The sequence below is a fragment of the Silurus aristotelis genome, assembly GCF_946808225.1.
Source record: "Silurus aristotelis genome assembly, chromosome: 25".
In the NCBI taxonomy this organism is placed as follows: domain Eukaryota; kingdom Metazoa; phylum Chordata; class Actinopteri; order Siluriformes; family Siluridae; genus Silurus; species Silurus aristotelis.
In genome coordinates, this window is record NC_139598.1 from 16,298,311 (window position 1) to 16,315,928 (window position 17,618).

At 42.6% G+C, this 17,618-nt stretch overlaps 1 protein-coding gene across 12 annotated transcripts in view; it reads left to right on the forward strand.

The window, feature by feature from the left end:
• The first annotated feature begins 3,145 nt into the window (after positions 1-3,145).
• The window catches only part of satb1b (SATB homeobox 1b), a 56,222-nt gene continuing 41,749 nt past the window's right edge, over positions 3,146-17,618 (forward strand). For 2 of the 12 annotated variants that reach the window (XM_083529489.1, XM_083529492.1), the window contains exons 1-3: positions 3,147-3,633; positions 14,647-14,892; positions 16,150-16,326. In XM_083529489.1, coding sequence (XP_083385615.1) covers positions 14,673-14,892; positions 16,150-16,326 — 397 coding nt within the window. In that variant the 5' untranslated portion in view covers positions 3,147-3,633; positions 14,647-14,672. Of the gene's footprint in view, positions 3,634-11,425; positions 12,733-14,646; positions 14,893-16,149; positions 16,327-17,618 lie in introns of those variants that run through there. The other 10 variants (XM_083529498.1, XM_083529490.1, XM_083529499.1 and 7 more) reach the window with 7 other exon arrangements.

The following is a 17,618-nucleotide window of genomic DNA, read 5'->3' on the forward strand; positions in this document are numbered from 1 at the left end:
TTATTATCATTATTATTATTATTATTATTATTATTATTATGGGGTATTTAAGATCCCCTTTAATTTAATGTGAATTCAACATTGTTTAGGATTGTTTTTTCTTCTTTTTTTTTTTTTTTTTTAACCATGGTTCAACATCTGGAACATGTGGACTACAATGAGTAATTGCAGTTTGAGCAAAGTGTGCATTCAGAGAAATATTTGCAGTGTTTAAAAGTACAAACATGGATGCTTTCTAGATTTCCGTCCTCACGTCTGCTGCACAACAAACCGTGCGTTTCATGAAAGTGTAATGTCTTTGAACAAACCGAGACAAATTTACATATAAAACTTTATATTTTTATCTGATGCTCCCAGAGCTGTGAATCATTCCTTTCTCTTTTCTTTCTTTTTTTAAGTTCAGGATATGGGATTCGGCTCGAGATGAAGCTCTCAGTGAAGTGAAGAGAGTAAGGAGAATGCTGAGATGTTTAAGACAGAAATGTGTGATGTGCAAAGTTGTGGTGTAAATCAGGGGTTTGGAAACTTTCTGCAGTCAGTGACCTTTAGCTGTTCAAACGAAATTTCCACAGACCCCTCAGTAAGTATTTGACTCGTTATTGAAAACATGTATGAGGATATTATAGATTATAGATCATTACTGGAGCCCCTGGAACTTGATCCATTGTAATATTTATAGCTTTTGGCAAATACATGACATAACATTTATTTTGCATATTTGTGCATGTTGGTGTGAAAACTAACCTCCAGTGATATTTTAAACGTATAAAAAAAACCACACCACCACAATCACCCCCACCCTTAACTCTTAACCGCTCCCATGTTATGAGGTCCCTGGTCTAAATGCTCTCACGGCGCCCTCTTGTGGCCTCGATCGGAGTCGCACCTACAAACCAAAGGCATGATGACCCAAACCCCAGCCATCTCCCATGCACCTGGGTGCTAAACCTTCTCCATTACCTCCTTCATCACCGTCTTCTTCCTCCTCATGAACACCGCCTCACCCCTTAATACACGAACTGAAATTAACGCGACGCAGTGATTCATCCAAAAGCGAAAACAGCCCACGCTGAATGAAACCTTTCTGGCTTTTGTGGAGTCCCAAAACCACGACTTGTTCTGAGAAACGACTGCGACCTGACGAGAACAGCTAACGACACGCACCGTCAGGCTTTAATGAGAACGAGCTCATACATGAACAAAAAAAAAAGAAACCTGTCAAAGCTGATCTTTATCACGTATATTTAACAACGTGCAATATTTCCACTATGGAAGAAGAAAAAAAAAAACAATTAAAGAAAAACAAAAAATAACATTTTCGAGTGACCTAGATAGCCGACTTCTGGTGGTCATGTTTCTCATCTTTATTGCACTTTGTTTCCGCATCATCAAACCAAGCATGGGTTTAAAAAAACCCGAATTTTAGTTACAGTAACCGGAAATGGTAAAAAAAAAAAAAAACAGCAAAGACCCTCTGGGGTACATCTTCCACCGCATCCTACTGTAAATGCCTCAAAACAGCACACACACATTCCTACATAATGTTTAAGAAATCACTATGCATCTCAATGCATGTTTTTTTTTTAGTTTTGTTTTTTTGTGTGTGTGCACAATTCATTTTTTTCCTTTTAATTCACGCCTCAACAGCAACAAGTGCAGCAGTGTTGGTTTGCTTTCTCTATTCAAGAACATCTGATCATTTTTGCACTCTTTTTTTTTTTCACCATGAAGTTCATGCATCTGTATGCAAGTGTTTAATCCGAATGTTAAAATTATAGCAAAAAAAATAACAAATCAAAGAAGAGAAAAAAAAAAGAAATATGGAGAGGTTAAGAAAGATTAAAACGTGATGCATGATGGCGGAAAATGAGAAATATTTAGCACAGAGGAAATGTTTGTGCAGGGCAGAATTTCTCACAGATCACACCGGCACGCGCTTGTTCCGCTTTTTTTTTTTTTTTTTTTTTTTGAGATGGAGGAAAATACCAGTGTTCCATGCGCAATGCAAATAAATGCTATACAAGAGGAAAGACAAGAATTTGACATGAAAAATAATGGGTTTTATGTGTAAATTGGAGAATGCAAATAAATTATGCACTGTAGAAATAAATGCAAATGGATAAAAAAAAATCCCCTGCCAGTCCAACACTAAATTCTTTATGTTTTTTTTATTATTACTTTTCTTCTTTTTTTTTTTTTTTTGCATTGCGCATTTATCATTTCAAGCTTTGAGATGCATTCATCTCAAATCCTTCAGGTGCAGCCTGGATAATTAGAAGCATTTCTCTCCAGTACTTTATTCACCTAAGAGTCAGAACATTGTGGTTTCAAAGTCCTGCTGCAGCTCCGGCGCGCGGTTATGAGTTGGAGCTTCACCAAACACTGCAGCAAACAAATTCTAATCCTTAATACACCGGACTCAGACCACTTTAGATCAGACACTCTTGCTAAGAGTCTAACGTAGGAGCTGGTGCACATATTTAGATTTAGATTTATTTTTTTTTGGCATCAAAAATATAAACAAATTCTTTAGAATATGCTTTTAAGACTAACAATTTCTTTACTAATTATATAAGAGAATAAACTCCACCAGTAAGGTTTTAGTTTTGAAGAAAATATGCAATGCATGCATTTAGCAAAAAAAAACTCAACAATACACAACGACACCAATGCAATTAATAATAATAATAAAAAAAATTAAATAAAATGCGGAAAAAATTCAATTGCATTATTTTTTCATATTTCCATTTTATTCTCAGGTATAAAGTTCATATTGCACACCTATTACTCCATACCCAAGAAGACGAAAAAATGTGTTTTATATTCATACATCACATTTACCTGCTTCAGTAAGTAAACTTGCAACTCGTGAAACACATCTGTGATTCGTGTGAAAATAAAAAAAAGTGGGTTTTTTTTCTCTCTCGTGTCCATATGGGACAGTTGCAAACATTTCTTTCTTTTTTTTTTTTTTTTTTTTTTTGCGGCTTTATTTTTCTGACATTTAAACGTGGAGTGTGTAAAGATGCAAAAAAAAGAGAGGAGAGGGAGAAAAGGAAAAGCAGAGGTGTGATTGCAGGTTTTTCCCTGGAGAGAAAAACGGAGCAGACGAGTGGAGAGAAGAGAAGAGAAGAGAAGATCGGCCTGGGAGAGAGAGAGAGAGAGAGAGAGAGAGAGAGAGAGAGAGAGTGCGAGCCCCAAACTCGGCTGGCGAATCATCAGAGAGGCGAAGAGGGGCGGAACCGTTTACCTGCCTCCCTCATCCAGCACCAACACCTCCTCCTCCTCTCACTCTCTCTCTCTCCCCATCTCTCTCTCTCTCTCTTTGCTCACACGGCCCGTCCTCCTTCTTCTCCTCCTCACAGCTCCATCCCGGCCTCGCCGTGCGCTCTCTCCGCGCCGTGCGCTCCCGACTCTTCCTCTCTCTCTCCCTTTCTCTCTCTCTCTCCGTCTATCTCTCTGTCTCTGTCTCTCTGCGCTTAGTGTCTACGAGTGAGTGTGTGTCCGAGTGTGTCCCTCACAACCTCAGAACCTCCTGCTACTCCGGATCTCTCCAGGTCTCTCACCAAGTGCTCGAGATCTTCCTCAACTTTGGATGGGAAACGCGCGGCTCAACGGGGATCGCTGACTAAGGTACCGGGTTCTTTCTTCTTTTCCTTTTTCTTTCCTTCTCTTTCACACCGCCTTTTTGCACCATCTGGTTCATAAAATATGGCTTACTGCATTATTGAGGACTCTGTCAGAACCAGTTTGCATTTCCTTTTAACATCACTGAGCTCCAAAAAAAATAAAATAAAAGACTATTATGCGCACACGGTTACGCAAAGCCTGAGAGATGCGGTAGTGCTACTATTAGTATTTATAAAGCAGTGATATGAATTTATATATTTATATATTCCAACCTAGAAATTTGCACAGATGTTCAAACTTTTGCCTGGTCAATTTTAATAGGCTGGAAGTAAACAAACCTCATAAACTTTCATAGGTTATAACGCAGTTATGACACAAGTCTGATTAATTATATATCTATATCTATATATCTATCTATCTATATAGGGGTGGGTGTGTGTGTGTGTGTACAGTCACATTCTTTTATTTCTTTTTTAATAAGGTGAACATCTTGTAATTTAAAAGCCTGAGCCCAGCACAGAGACAGCAGACTATTTTAGTCTCTCAAACCTGAAGCACTTTTGGGACAGTCAGCATCCTGATGCACCGTCCTGCTTGTTAACAAGGTCTTTATTCACTCCGAATTAGATTTAATAATGCTCAGCTATCAAAACCATGTGATATTTCTTTTTCCAAAATAGCTCAAACACACACACACACACACACACACACACACACACACACACACACGCACACACACACACACACACAGAAAATAAAAAACAAAGAAGGGGGAAAAAAAGAAAAAGAAAGAAAAAATCTTGGTTTCACTTGATTATGGATTGTGAGATGTGTGAAAAGAGATCTCATGATAGTGATGTCGGACTGGAAATGACTGTAATGACCTCTTTCTGCGCTTCTCACAAGTCAGACCTACTTTTTTCTTCTTTTTTTTTTTTTCATTTACGTCTCTTCCAGTTCATTCACTAACTTTGACCACAAAAGCTTCAACAATCATGTGAGGGATTCTCCCAGGCTTCTTTTCTCTATCACAACAAATGTGTGTATATGTATCGGTATAGAGCCCAGATCAATTTCTAATCTGCCCTGAAGTCAATTTAAGTTTGACCTCATCACGGCGCTTCAGCTCACTGCGCTGCCTAGACGTCTTCCTTTCTTTTTTAGTTCAAGTTTGCGCCGAAGACTAATTTTTCTCTCTTCTACAGCGCTCTTGTGTAATGATTGTGGCTTATCTGGTCACTATTTCGCAGAACAGAGCCACAGAGCTTTTCCTGTCACTCTCACTGCCAGTTCTTGTAAATGCGGGTTTAAGATCAAAGCCTCTTATTCTGAACGTTAATTCCCCTCAACTGCTCTTACAAGCCCTTCTCTATTACGGTTTGTTCATGTGAAACTGCGTGGCTCGGCTCGATCTGCGAGGTTAAAGCTTTTTATCGCTACAACTTAACCCCCCGTTTTGACAACCGCGCCGTAATTGGTGCCGCGACAGCCGGCCGCGTGTGAACGCAGATAGACACGGCAAGTCGCTCGTCAAAACGCTGACATTCCCCCCCTGTATGTTTGAGTGGATATTCAGCCTTAAATAACGCGTTTTGAAAATTCTAGTCTTTACCCTAAACGTCCATGAGAGTTCCTGTTCACCCTCTGATAAACTGAAGTCCATCTTAGGACAAGAGTCCTGACTCGATTGGCATGTGCATTGTTGAGCATTTGATTTGTCTTGATTGTTATATTGTTGTATTGCCCTCCTGGGTGTGTGTGTGTGTGTGTGTGTGTGTGTGTGTGTGCGTGCTTATAGGGCACATATAGGTCACTCTGAAGTGAAGTGAAAGTAGTGCATGTCAAAGCCTTGCTAGTATTTGCAGGAAGTCCTGTGTATCCTGACAGTGTGCACAAGGTTGACTTTATTTGCTAGAACATTCCTGTTCAGAGCTGGGACCTGGAGAAGGATCAGCTTGTGTAAAAAAAAGGAGAAGAGAAAGACAGAGGTAAAAAAGAAAGAGAATGTGTGTGTGTGTGTGTGTGTGTGTGTGTGTGTGTGTGTGAGAAAACGAGAGAGAGGAACAACATTCCCCCCCCCCCCCCCCCCCCGACCCTCTGAGACCAATTAACCTGCACGTCGCTTCAGCGGGTTGCAAAAGCACCTCGGAGCATAATCAAAGATGAATTATTTCTGTCCCGTCACACTTGCTTTGTCATTGGACAAATGACAGGCGGCGAACACTTCGTCGGGGATGAAAAAGAACTCAGGATTTCAGCAAGGGCGATGCCGGTCGGTCGGAGCGTTGGGAGCTGGCGAAAGGCTCCAGCGACATGTGCGGTAAAACTATTCACGGCCAACATAATGAACGCTGTAGTGAAATAACAGCTCAGCAAAGAGTGAAATTATACTTGCGGTCGGAGCTCAGTAAATACCTGTTTAGCTGCCAAGCGCATGTGTTTATTAGTCTGTCGCCAGTAAGGTGCCTGTCTCTTTCTTTTTCGACTGTTGTGGCTGTTTATTTACTCCCCCCCCCCCCGACTTCTTCTTTTTCCCCCCCGTCCTCAAAACTGCACTCGTACATTTTCTTAATATAGATGAGACTTAATAACGGTTCAGACGGTTATGATGACAGGTTTGGGGAGAGAGAGAGAGAGAGAGAGAGAGAGAGAAAAAGGAGAGATAATAATGAATGGTGTCTTAATAGGGATTGTTTGTGCATTCCTGGGCTCAGAGTCAAAAACGCAACAAAAAAAAAAACTGGAAAAAAACCCGGCAATTACAGAGCCAGGCGCGTTTTCATGCGCAGTTTTCTTTTTTTTTTTTCAGGCGTACGATTCCCAACTTTACGCCTTTGCCAGAACTTGTCTCCAGTCTGTGGTTTATTTTTGCACCTCTTGAAAATCCTCATCCCCCTTTTTTTTTTAATTTACACAGAACCATCTCGGTCAAAAAAACCCAAAAAAAACCCTGCGTCATGTCGATTTTGCCATGGTCCGACTCGAGTGTGCGTAATCAGAACGCCGACGTTATCGCGGCACACAGCAGCGTCCCTAATAGAATTTAGAGCACGCGCTCGGGCTCGACCAGAACCCTCAACTCCTCGTAACCTAAATTTAGGCTTGCGCGTACAGTTGTGCGTTGTTTGTTTTGTTTTGTTTTGCATGCTTGTCGTTATCCTATCTGTGTAGGTCTTTCTCAGATCCTTTGTTCTGGTGAAGCGACAGAAAGAAAAGGAGTGACGGATGTGCACGCTGAAAAAAAAAAAAAGATCAGGTTGTTAATACCCACCCACGTCTCCCAAAGAAACAATTTAGAACAATATTCGCTTTTCGACATACATACACAACACTCACACACACACACACACGCTCGCGCTCACACACACTCGAAGGCAGATTTGCACAGATGCAGATTAGTAATGGAGGCTAATTCACATCGTTGTCGCTTTGATCAGTGGGGGGGACAAAAGAGTGTTGATAAAACACTGAGGCCTGTAAGACGAACTCTGAGTTTGCACACACACACACACACACACACACACACACACACACACACACACACACACACACACACACACACACACACACACACAAACAGGCCCAGTCTCTTTCTCCTCTATTAATTGTAGATGTGTCGCGATCCACGAGGCAGAAATTACAGGCCTAATGATGTGAGCATGTGATAGCGGACCACAGCAGTGACACCAAAGTCATTTCCGAGGGCCTCGATAGCGCAGATCGTTCTCTAAATAATTTGCTCCATAATTTGATCAAAAAAAGGCAGGAGGAATAAGGTAGAGAAAGAGCCTCGCTCTCTCACTCTCTTCGATTTCTCCTCGGCTTCTTCTGAAGGCTTTGAAATGGTTTACACAGCCTACTGTAAGAGCTTCACATGGGGGAAATCGTGTCATCCAAATGATTCAGATGTTTAGGTATGGAGGCATCACCTCTGTGGCCAGACCTCGGGACAGTGCTCTGCCTTAATCTACTCACCACACACACTTACAAACACATACACACTGGCACATGTTTAGGCCTTAAAAAGCCACAGGGGGATTTTTTACAGTGCACATCTCATCACAGGCTTCACCGGGGAATGTGTCTGAAAAGAAAGATCTAAAAGAAAGAGACAGACAGAGAAAGAGAAAGAGAGCGAGAGAGAAGCAACTGCATCACACATACTGTATTTTGTGCATATTTTGCGTTTCAATGACTCATTTCTTCAGGTTGAAAACGACGTTTTTGAAATTTTCCATCTCAGCAGGTTTGAGGTAGAAAAACAGCAAATCAACGACCTGCTCTAACATACACTTCCTTCTAGGAATGTACCAAAGATTTCGCGTCGATTTCCCGATCGTCTGTGTGCCATTTAGTTTAGACGATTCAAGCGACGCCGGGAAAACAGAACACGTTCGAATTTTCACAGTTATAAATCGCCATTCGGGTGGTTTTTTTATGCCTTCGGCGTGATGAGCTGCTTTTTATTTGCTTATTTATTTATTTATTTATTTGTTTTTTTTTTAAAATCCCATTCCCTTCGTCAGGCGGGTGCGTCGAGCCCTCTCTCTCTCTCCGAGCGAGCGAAGTGGGCAGTGATGACTCTACCCCATGCTGGCTGCATTATCAAACTGCCAAGATACACTTGGCCCTGATTTATAACGCGAGCTTCAATAATCACGTTAATGCACAGCTACCGCCGCAGAACTGGCGAACACCAAGACAAAACAACGCCCACGCCACCTTGCGAACGGGAGCGCGTTGGTGAGAGAAGCAGGTCTGGAAACGGAAAAAAAAGTGTTCCCTGTGATTCTTTTGTGCTTTTTTTTTTTTTCTTTCAAAACTTTAGGTGGACACTGACTGAGGATTATGTTTTCTTTCGCTAGTCTGCTCATTTCTCGTGATGTCAGTGCAGGATATCAAACAATAGCAGGTGCAGAAAACGAAGGACGACATAAAAGCCTGCGATTTTTCTAGAAAAAAGTCGTTTTTGATCAGACGCTTCTTTGAAGTCGCTGCTTTTCGTAAAAAGCTTAAAAATAACCGAGCGCTTCTGAATGAGAATCGTCTGCGATCGAATCATCACTGAAGCTCTGTGCCCTTCCGGATGTCAGAGAGGGCACTGCTGGTGTGTGTGTGTGTGTGTGTGTGTGTGTGTGTGTGTGTGTGTGTGTGTGTGTGTGTGTGTGTTTACGTGTGATAGTGCCAGAGTGCTTGGCAGTGTCAGCACCTGTTGGCAGAGCGAAGCCCCTCTTGGCAGTGTCTCGCTCTCAGACGGCCACGATGGACGCTAAAGCCTCCGTGGTGCATTTCAAACATGGCCGCCGTCTCCCTTAACATCTCCTCATGGGCTTTCTAAAGGCAGTACGATACACAGAGAGACACTGCTATATGAATACACAACACGTCTGGCAGTATGTGTCAAAAATGGAAGGAAGGCCCTGCAAAAAAAAATGTTTTGCCTAATTTTTGATTGCTCTGTTGGATTTCGACTCAAGGGCTGCTTTGATGTCTGTGTCATACAAAAAAAAGTGGGAAAATGATGCAAAAGATGCCACACAATCCACTATCCACCCAAACAAGGCTTTGGGTAGAAATCCAGACATATAGCAAGCAAATATTAGATCATCCTTTAATACTAAAGAACATGATTGATCTCCTATGCATCCATTTTTTTTTTTTTTTTCCTCCCATGCATTTAGTTAAGCAAAAAAAAAAAAACATAGTGTCTAGAAAATCTGCTTAATGCACACAATTCCAGGAGCGTTACAGAGACTTTACATCCAGTTACCGCATCGAGTGACTGTCCAAGCAAATCAAAGCGACAGCTTGGAGAAAGAAGGAAAGAAAAAAAGTAAAACGCTTGAAGATGCTGAGACAAACTGGGTAGTGGAGCTGGATAAAGTCGAGCAGAGTTAGAACAAAAATAAATAAATAAAATGGGAAATTTGAGGATTTAGAAGAAGGTTGGCTGCTGCTAATTATGGTCCTGTGCTTGTGTTCCTGTGGGCCTGTTTTTTCAGTGTGGCCTGGTAGCCTGACTGGCTCTGACTGTTTACACTATCACCTAGTTGGGTTGTTGGTGTCGCTACACACACACACACACACACACACACACACACACACACACACAAACTCAGAGCTAGTTCAGCTACACCACCCACGCGGCGGTCTTTTACAAGAGCTCTGGCATCCCCAGAGAGCCAGCGTGAGCTTCGTGCAGATTTGTCAGCGCCGGAAAGGCCTCTTATTTTCAGCTGCAAAAAGGTCACGCATGAGAGAGAAAGAGGGAGAGAGAGAGAGAGAGAGAGAGAGAGAGAGAGAGAGAGAGAGAAACAGGGCTCGGAATTGTTACATCACGCTGGTGTTTATCGCATCGCGCTTCACGCCTCACACCAGCGCTGCGGTTTACAGATTGCAATTTCATAAGAAACTGACCATCTTTTGCAGAATATCAGCGTAGCATACAAACGTACGTTTCCTGCTGCACCAGGTTGCGTATTAGCGCTGCAAATAACTCAGAAGTGCTCGATTTTGCTGTTTTTTTTTTTCTTTTTTTTTGAAAACATTGAAGATTTTTATCACAGGCCTGAATCACTCCGGCCGCTCGACACACTCTGACACACTTTCCACAAATAGCCAGGCGGCAAACATACTCTGATGGAGATGATATTAATGAATGTAATATATATTTTTTTTAATGGAGCACAAATATGGAGAAAGACATTAAGGATGTATATTATCATGTGCAATGTGTACATGAAAGTCTTTGTGTATAGGGGGTTAGAAAACTGTCTTGGGAAAATTGTTTGTTAGTTTGTTATTATATATTTATTTATTTATTTTTTATTGTTTTGTAAATGTATTATAGTTTGCAGGAGGTTTATGGAGTGTGCTCCTCTGTTTTGCATCCTCATTTCCGGTTGGAAATTCTTTCGATTATAAATGAAAATAGATGGATTAGATATTCCATTTTATAAACATGTATAATACACTTAATAATGCATTGGACAAAACATGATGGAGAATTTGTGTGTGTGATGTGCCATGTTTCCTGAAGTCCTTTGCAATGGCGTTCAGATCCAGCCTTGAGATATCACTATGCTCTTCTTAGGCCCAAAGCATTCTGAAATTAATATTAATGAAAAAAAAAATGTATGCATATGTGTATCCTTCAATGATTCCTAAATATTAATAAGGTCTCAACCCTACAGCTGAAGTATATCTCATGTTATCAGTCATCTCAGAAATATTTCTTCTGCACTTATCTCTGTATCTCTCTGTTTTTTTTGCATAAGGAAATGTTCCCATGCAAAAGGTTCTGATGATCTGCTTGGATTTGCAGATAAAGTCCTGACAGGCTCGTGCCACGGTCAACAACTTATATGAATGAAAAGTAAACAGCACACAAGCGGCTGCACCGAAATTAAAATCATCAGCTGCTGCAATCAATCGGTCATTAGCTTATTGGTTTCTTTCTTTTTTTTTGGGGGGGGGGGGGGGGGGGGCAGTGTGCAAGTGAGGGGCTCCAGTCGGTATAAAAAAAAAAACCTGAGCAGCTGTGCACGCGCATTCCTCACGCGGTATTTTTTCTTCATTAGTTAATATTTACCTGAAAGAAAGAAAAAAACCCAAACTCTCTTTCTTTCTCTCTCTCTCTCTCTCTCTCTCTCTCTCTCACCACTTTGTGCACGTCCTATCCGAATGCGGTCCAGCCAATTATCACTCGAGAGCGCGCGTGTGCACGTTCGGTGGGGGGGGGGGGGGGGGGGGGGTGTTCGGGATCTGGGCGCGTGCACGCCGCCGGCCCTAATCGACCGGGGCCGTGGAAAGCCGAGAGAAGGAAAAAAATATCCATCTTTCCCATCATTATAGTTTTGGATTTTGCACTTTTGTTTTTTTTTCCCTCAAATCGTCGCCCGTGTAAAAAGCCTTACCTCCGGCCACAGCGCTGCGAAAATCCCGCCTCAAACCGGCCCGTTTTCAGAGAGAGAGAGAGAGAGAGAGAGAGAGAGAGAGAGAGAGAGAGAGACAGACAGGGGAGGGGAGTGGGTTATTATGGTTGGGGGGGGGGGGTAGTGTTTGGTTTATGTTCTTTCTGCCACGAGGAGGAAGACGGCGAGCAGCGCGTGCAGCACCGAGCGAATGGGGGAGTGATGAGTCAATGCAACTCAGGGTTTTAACGGGGAGAGAGAGAGAGAGAGAGAGAGAGAGAGAGAGAAGCTGTCATGCGTTTGTAGCGCGCCTTCATTCGACGCCGGAAAGTGAATCGCAAGTGTAACCGAGCGCACGCGCGCGCGCGCACTCCAACATATATCTATATACACGCGCACACACGCACGCACGTCGGATGAAAAAAAAAAAAAAGAAGAAGAAGCCTCTCCGTTTTTTTGTCCGCTTCCGCCGCTTTGCAACCGGACTGGAGCAGAGAGAGAGTGAGAGAGGAGGAGAAGAAGAAGAAGAAGAAGAAGGGAAAGAGACAAGACAAGAGGAGAGAAGAGCGAGCGAGAGAGAGGAGAGGAAAGGCGAAGCGCCGCCCGCTGTTCCGCGTCGTTTTCTCCGCGCCACCACCACCACCGCCGCCGCCGCCGCTGCTGCTCCTTCTCCTCTCTCCCGGTTTACGAGCATGCTCGCGGATCCGTGAGTCGCCATGCCCTTCGCGTTCCCTCCGCCTTCTCGCTCATTCCCGGCGCCGCGGTCGCTCTCTCGGTCGCTCCTTCGCCACCAGCCCGGACTGCACCGACACCAGGAGCCGCTCAAACTCGCGTGAAGTCGTCAGTCGCACAGAGCTCGCGCCGCTCAGCTATCTCGCGTTAACGAGCAACCCATCACCATAACCCGTGCATCGCCCTGTCCCGCTCATCCTTCCTTCTCATTTTCTTATTTTTTGCTATTATTATTATTATTATTATTATTTATTTATTTTTTTTTTTACCCCTGTCCTCCTCCTCCTCCTCCTCCTCCTCCTTGCCCCACGTTAACGCGCTCGCGCACGGCCGCTCGAGTCGTTAATTGTCGGGTTGGCACGAGCGACGGAAGGGAAGGGTGTAAAGTTTTGCACGGACTCCCCAAACTTCGATCCCTTGATGAGCGTTTCAGTTTGGACGTGACTCTGACTTCCAGGTGTGTTTGTATGTGTGTGTGTGTGTGTGTGTGTGTGTGTGTGTGTGTGTGCGTGCAAAGATAACAAAATGACATTGCTTTGAAATCTAATGTTGTAATTTAGTCGCACCTCAAAGGTGTGTGTTTGCACTTCTGCAAAGAAATGATGTAACTTAGTGCTGAAAAGTTCAGAACAAGTTTTTCTTTATTATCTTGCATTATTGCACGCATGATCATGTTGGATATTAAATGCATGGATGCTTCAAAACAAAACCTCAGAAGGCCATCAGTGTTTTAATGCAATTTGCACAAGTGTGCAGGTTTTTGCACTGTTTTTTTTTTAAACCCTAAAGTAGGTTATTCATGCAGTCATGCACATAAGATGAACCTTATTCCACATGAACTCACTGGAATTTATTGCTTTTATACAGTATAGGGGGTTATGTCAGATGTTTGGCTATGTTTGTTTATAGATCTTGCTTTATTATTATTATTATACTATTTTTTATTTATGATTGCAAGATAAGTTTTCTTTCTTCAAAGACGTCCGTATTTCTGATTAAAACCACATTCTGTGTTGTGGTAATTTAAGAAATGCAAAAAAAAAAAAAAAAAAAAGTTGAGGCTTCGTGCATCATTTTTTTTTTCTGCATTCTGAAAATGTCTATAAAAACCAAATGCACGAGCTCACCTCTTCCTGAGTGAAGAAAGAGAGAGACAGTAAAGACATTCATGTGTCCTAAGAGTACTCACTCGATCACCCATCCTGTAATATTAGTTTCCTTCCTGGTGCTTTGCGCAGTGCTTGGAGAAGCACAGAGGTGTGGAGTCCTCAGCAACTGAATGCATTTGCACAAAAAAAAGAAAGAAAGATAGATAGAAAGAAAGAAAGAAAACCCTGGCTTGTTTGCTCTCACAGCATGGGATTCAGATACGGATGGGATGGTCATACATAATACATGCTCCAAAAGATAAAGAGCAAGAAGCACCAGAGAAGTCACGAAACGTTAGCATGGATCAGAGAGTTCTTCTCCAGGAAAAGTGTGTGTGTGTGTGTGTGTGTGTGTGTGTGTGTGTGTGTGTGTGTGTGTGTGTGTGTGTGTGTGTCGAGGGAACGATTGTGGAATTGTTTGTAGCTGCAGAGATCTGTTCGTGTAGGTCTGTATTCACGGATGCACTCACAGATGTATCATCTATTTTTAAATCAAATTAGACATATTATTTTTTATAAAGGTATATTGTAGAAATGTGCACGTGTGTAAGGCTTTCACGTGCACGCTCTTATGCATTATATAATATATAGATCAGAGACGACGTCCTGTCCTGAATCTCTTGGTTCGCACAAATCTTCTAACTGCAAGCTGCCTTATATGAAGATCCAATGTTAGTTTTTTTCTTCTTCTTGCTTTAATACTGTAGATAAAAACACGATTGAAGCATCATTTAGATCGGATTTTGATCTCGCTTCGATCTGATTGTCCATGTCCATGCATATTTTTTTTTTCATTTGAAATATTCGGTGTTATTTAGGACCAGCGAAGGAACCAGTGACGAAGCTCATTGTAGTGAGCAGTGGAACTTTGCATAGATCTTCATTATCATTCAGACACGATAACACGTGATATAAAAGCGTCTGGGATTAGGTTTGAATTTTTTGGGAATAAGAGTGTATATGATGTTCATTAAAGCTTCTGAGTGGTTCTGTGACATCAAGGTTTCCCTCCATAGTATGTGACCTTTGGCATTTCTTTTCCATATTGAAGTAACTATTATAAAAAACATTGCTCGATACACATTTTGCATCTTTACAAAAACCTTTTACAAAAGATTACCGGTTGCAGAATCCCTCCCCGAGCGCGTATGTGCCTGTGTAAGAGCTAATCGAGTCGACCCCCTCGGCAACGATCCGGCCTTGACGTTCCCTTCTGTCCACAGGTGACCGTGAGCAGTGGAGCTGAGTCATGATGGACCATCTCAGCGAGGCGTGCCTGGGGAAGGAGAACTGCGAGCGGCTCGAACTGGTGGGGGGTTTGAACGACAAGGGCCCCCCGGCCAAGATAGCGAGGCTGGAACAGAACGGCAGCCCTCAGGGGCGCTCGCGCCTGGGCAGCACCGGCGCCAAACTCTCCGGAGTGGCCTTCAAACCTTCTCCGCACCTGCTCAAGACCTCGCACAAGAGAGGTACGTGGCCACGTGTCACCGCATTTATAATAACTGCGATTTCTTCCGTTTATTACCACGGCTCTATTACAACCTGCGATCCCACCGCTCGACAAAAAAGAATTCCCGAAGCGCAAGGCAACAGTTGCTAACATTTCAGAAAACGTCAAGAAATTTCTCCCGTCTTCAATTTCACACCACGTCTGATTCGCATGGTCAGAATCCTTTCACGGCACAGGCTTTATCCTGTCCAGCCCGATCTATTGAAAATTTGCATGGATCCAAAAGAGAACAAGTACCAAATCAAAAGTCCCTCAATTCGAACTCTCGACGTGAACAAGACAAAAACGTGGCTTGATCGGAGCTGCTGACCAATCAGATTTGATCCCTCAGCAAAGTCTTCACAGACGTAACCGAGACTTTCAGGTCCGCGTTTTCTTTTAGAAAATACGTCGGACAAGAGTTCGCCCGAACTTTGTCGTCGTTCCAGGCATTGTTCCTCCTCCCCCTCGCCAATAATATTTAGCGTGGCCCGTAATGCGGCGGCCGGAAAAACAAAGCTCCGGATTGATCCCGAAACGGACCGACACAGCATTCTTTATTGTTAGGTCTTTATCTGTTAAAATGCCCCCTTCAGCACATTGCTCCGGGGATCGGTGCGCTAACCGGGTCGTTGATTGTTTGCCAGAGGACGTTAGCATCCTCGGGGAGGGTCAGGCTTCAGGCTTCACGGAACTTTATTATGATATGCTGCTTTAATATTAGCCCAAGTTCCTCCAAATTTCAGCGGAGGAGTGTTTCAGCTGGCTGGCATTAAGTGATATTTGCCGAGTAAAACCCGAACACATGACGGCTTTGGACAGGGATTCGCCTTTTTTTTTTTTACTTATCCTTTTTTCTCCTTAATAGCACAGGATTGTTTACACAGACTAGTAAGCCTTCAGGCTGTAGGATATGCAGAGAGGTGCTGCAAAGCATTATGGGAAGTCGGGAATGTATGATATACAGGAAAACGGTTTATTTTGGCGTCGCTTAGTATTATATTGTTAATACGTTTGGGATGTTTAATATTATTATTATTGTTATTATTAATACCATAGAAGAGCAGGATTCTGATTGGTGGAAAGGAATGCAGATATTAAAAAAGTGTTGACTGTAACTTTGGACCAATGCAAACGTTATCATTTCCCCAAAATGGTGTATTCTTTAAATGCTATATATATCAGGAAGCTCAGGGTGGACGATGTTCTTTGATGTGGCGTGTGATTTGGTTCCTAGGAAACATGCTTCCCGTGTTCTGTGTCGTCGAGCACTACGAGAACCCGATCGACTTCGACAGCAGGGAAGAGCACGCCGAATTCGTGCTGGTCAGAAAGGACATGCTCTTTAACCAGCTGATCGAGATGGCGCTGCTCTCGCTGGGGTACTCTCACAGCTCCGCAGCGCAGGCTAAAGGTACCACACGTCGCATCACCTCACCTCAAATCATCATACATCACCTCACATCACTTTTTGTCTGAGACTCGGGTTTCAACCTGCTAGCTTTCTTAATAACCATGGATACAGGATGTCTTAATTTCAGCAACATACCGATGGATCAAATGTATTGAGCTGATGGTTCACAAACTTCTGCTGCAAAAATTGTATGATCAATTTTCAATAAGTTTTTCGATGGGAAAGGACAATTTTTTTGCCCTAAAGTTTCGCTTTTGCATGTTCGTCAACCACAAGGGAAGTTGTAGACTTTTAAAACTCTATCATGCTCTCCCTCAACATAGAGAGGAAAATAACATTTCTGATTACAAACTGATTCAGTGTTTCCAAAAAAAAAAAAACAACCTTAAAAATCCAAAATTTAGGCCTCAAAAAGTCTTAAATTCTTAACTTCTAGATCTTAGAATGTACTTTAGAATGTTGTTTGTTAATTTCCTTGGTGGCGTATTTTTTCTTTCGCCAGTCCAAATATAAATCGCTGTATTACGACTACAAGTGAGACCAACATGCAGCAGCCAATCAGCTTTCTGTAATTGGCGCGAATCTCTTGGATTGTACCACAGCCGTAAACAGATTTTATTTTTTAGCTACAGGAAAGTGCAAGTTTAGCGATACTCAGCTTGAATTTAGGGCTCGGTTAAATCCAGTTGCTAACAATGTATTTGTGTGGGTTACTGGTCATAAATTGTCTTGAAATTTGACTATGTAAAACCTGCATCTGAACGATCATGCATAGCTAGCTAGCCTTTGATCTAAAATGGAAAAAAAAATAGTCCAGGGGTGGAGTTTAATCCGATCCAAGTTCCTCAATAATGCTGTCAGATGCAAAGCTGTACAAATACATATACTTTTAAAACCAAACCATGCTGAGATGTCCAGACCCCAATGGACCTTTGTCCGGATGAGGAACTGGATCAGCTCCGATTTCCCGCCATGGACATTTTGTTTCCACGGCAATCGGCGATTGTTTGTCGCAATTCAGTGATCGAGAGAACGCCGGTTCTATCTCGCTCTTCATCTCTTCATTAGGTCACGTCCGTTCATAAAATACAGCCGCTACCTTTCTAGTCCGTGTGAAAGCTTAGCGTACACAATCGTATTGTTGACTAGCCTAGCTACCATTAGCTATTCACTAGCCGTTTGTAGCTACCTGGATTTTCTAGAACAATCTTGATTTGCAGCTAAACTGATTAAAATTTTGAATTGCAGTTATGTAGTATCACATGCTCTCTCTCTATATATATATGTGTGTG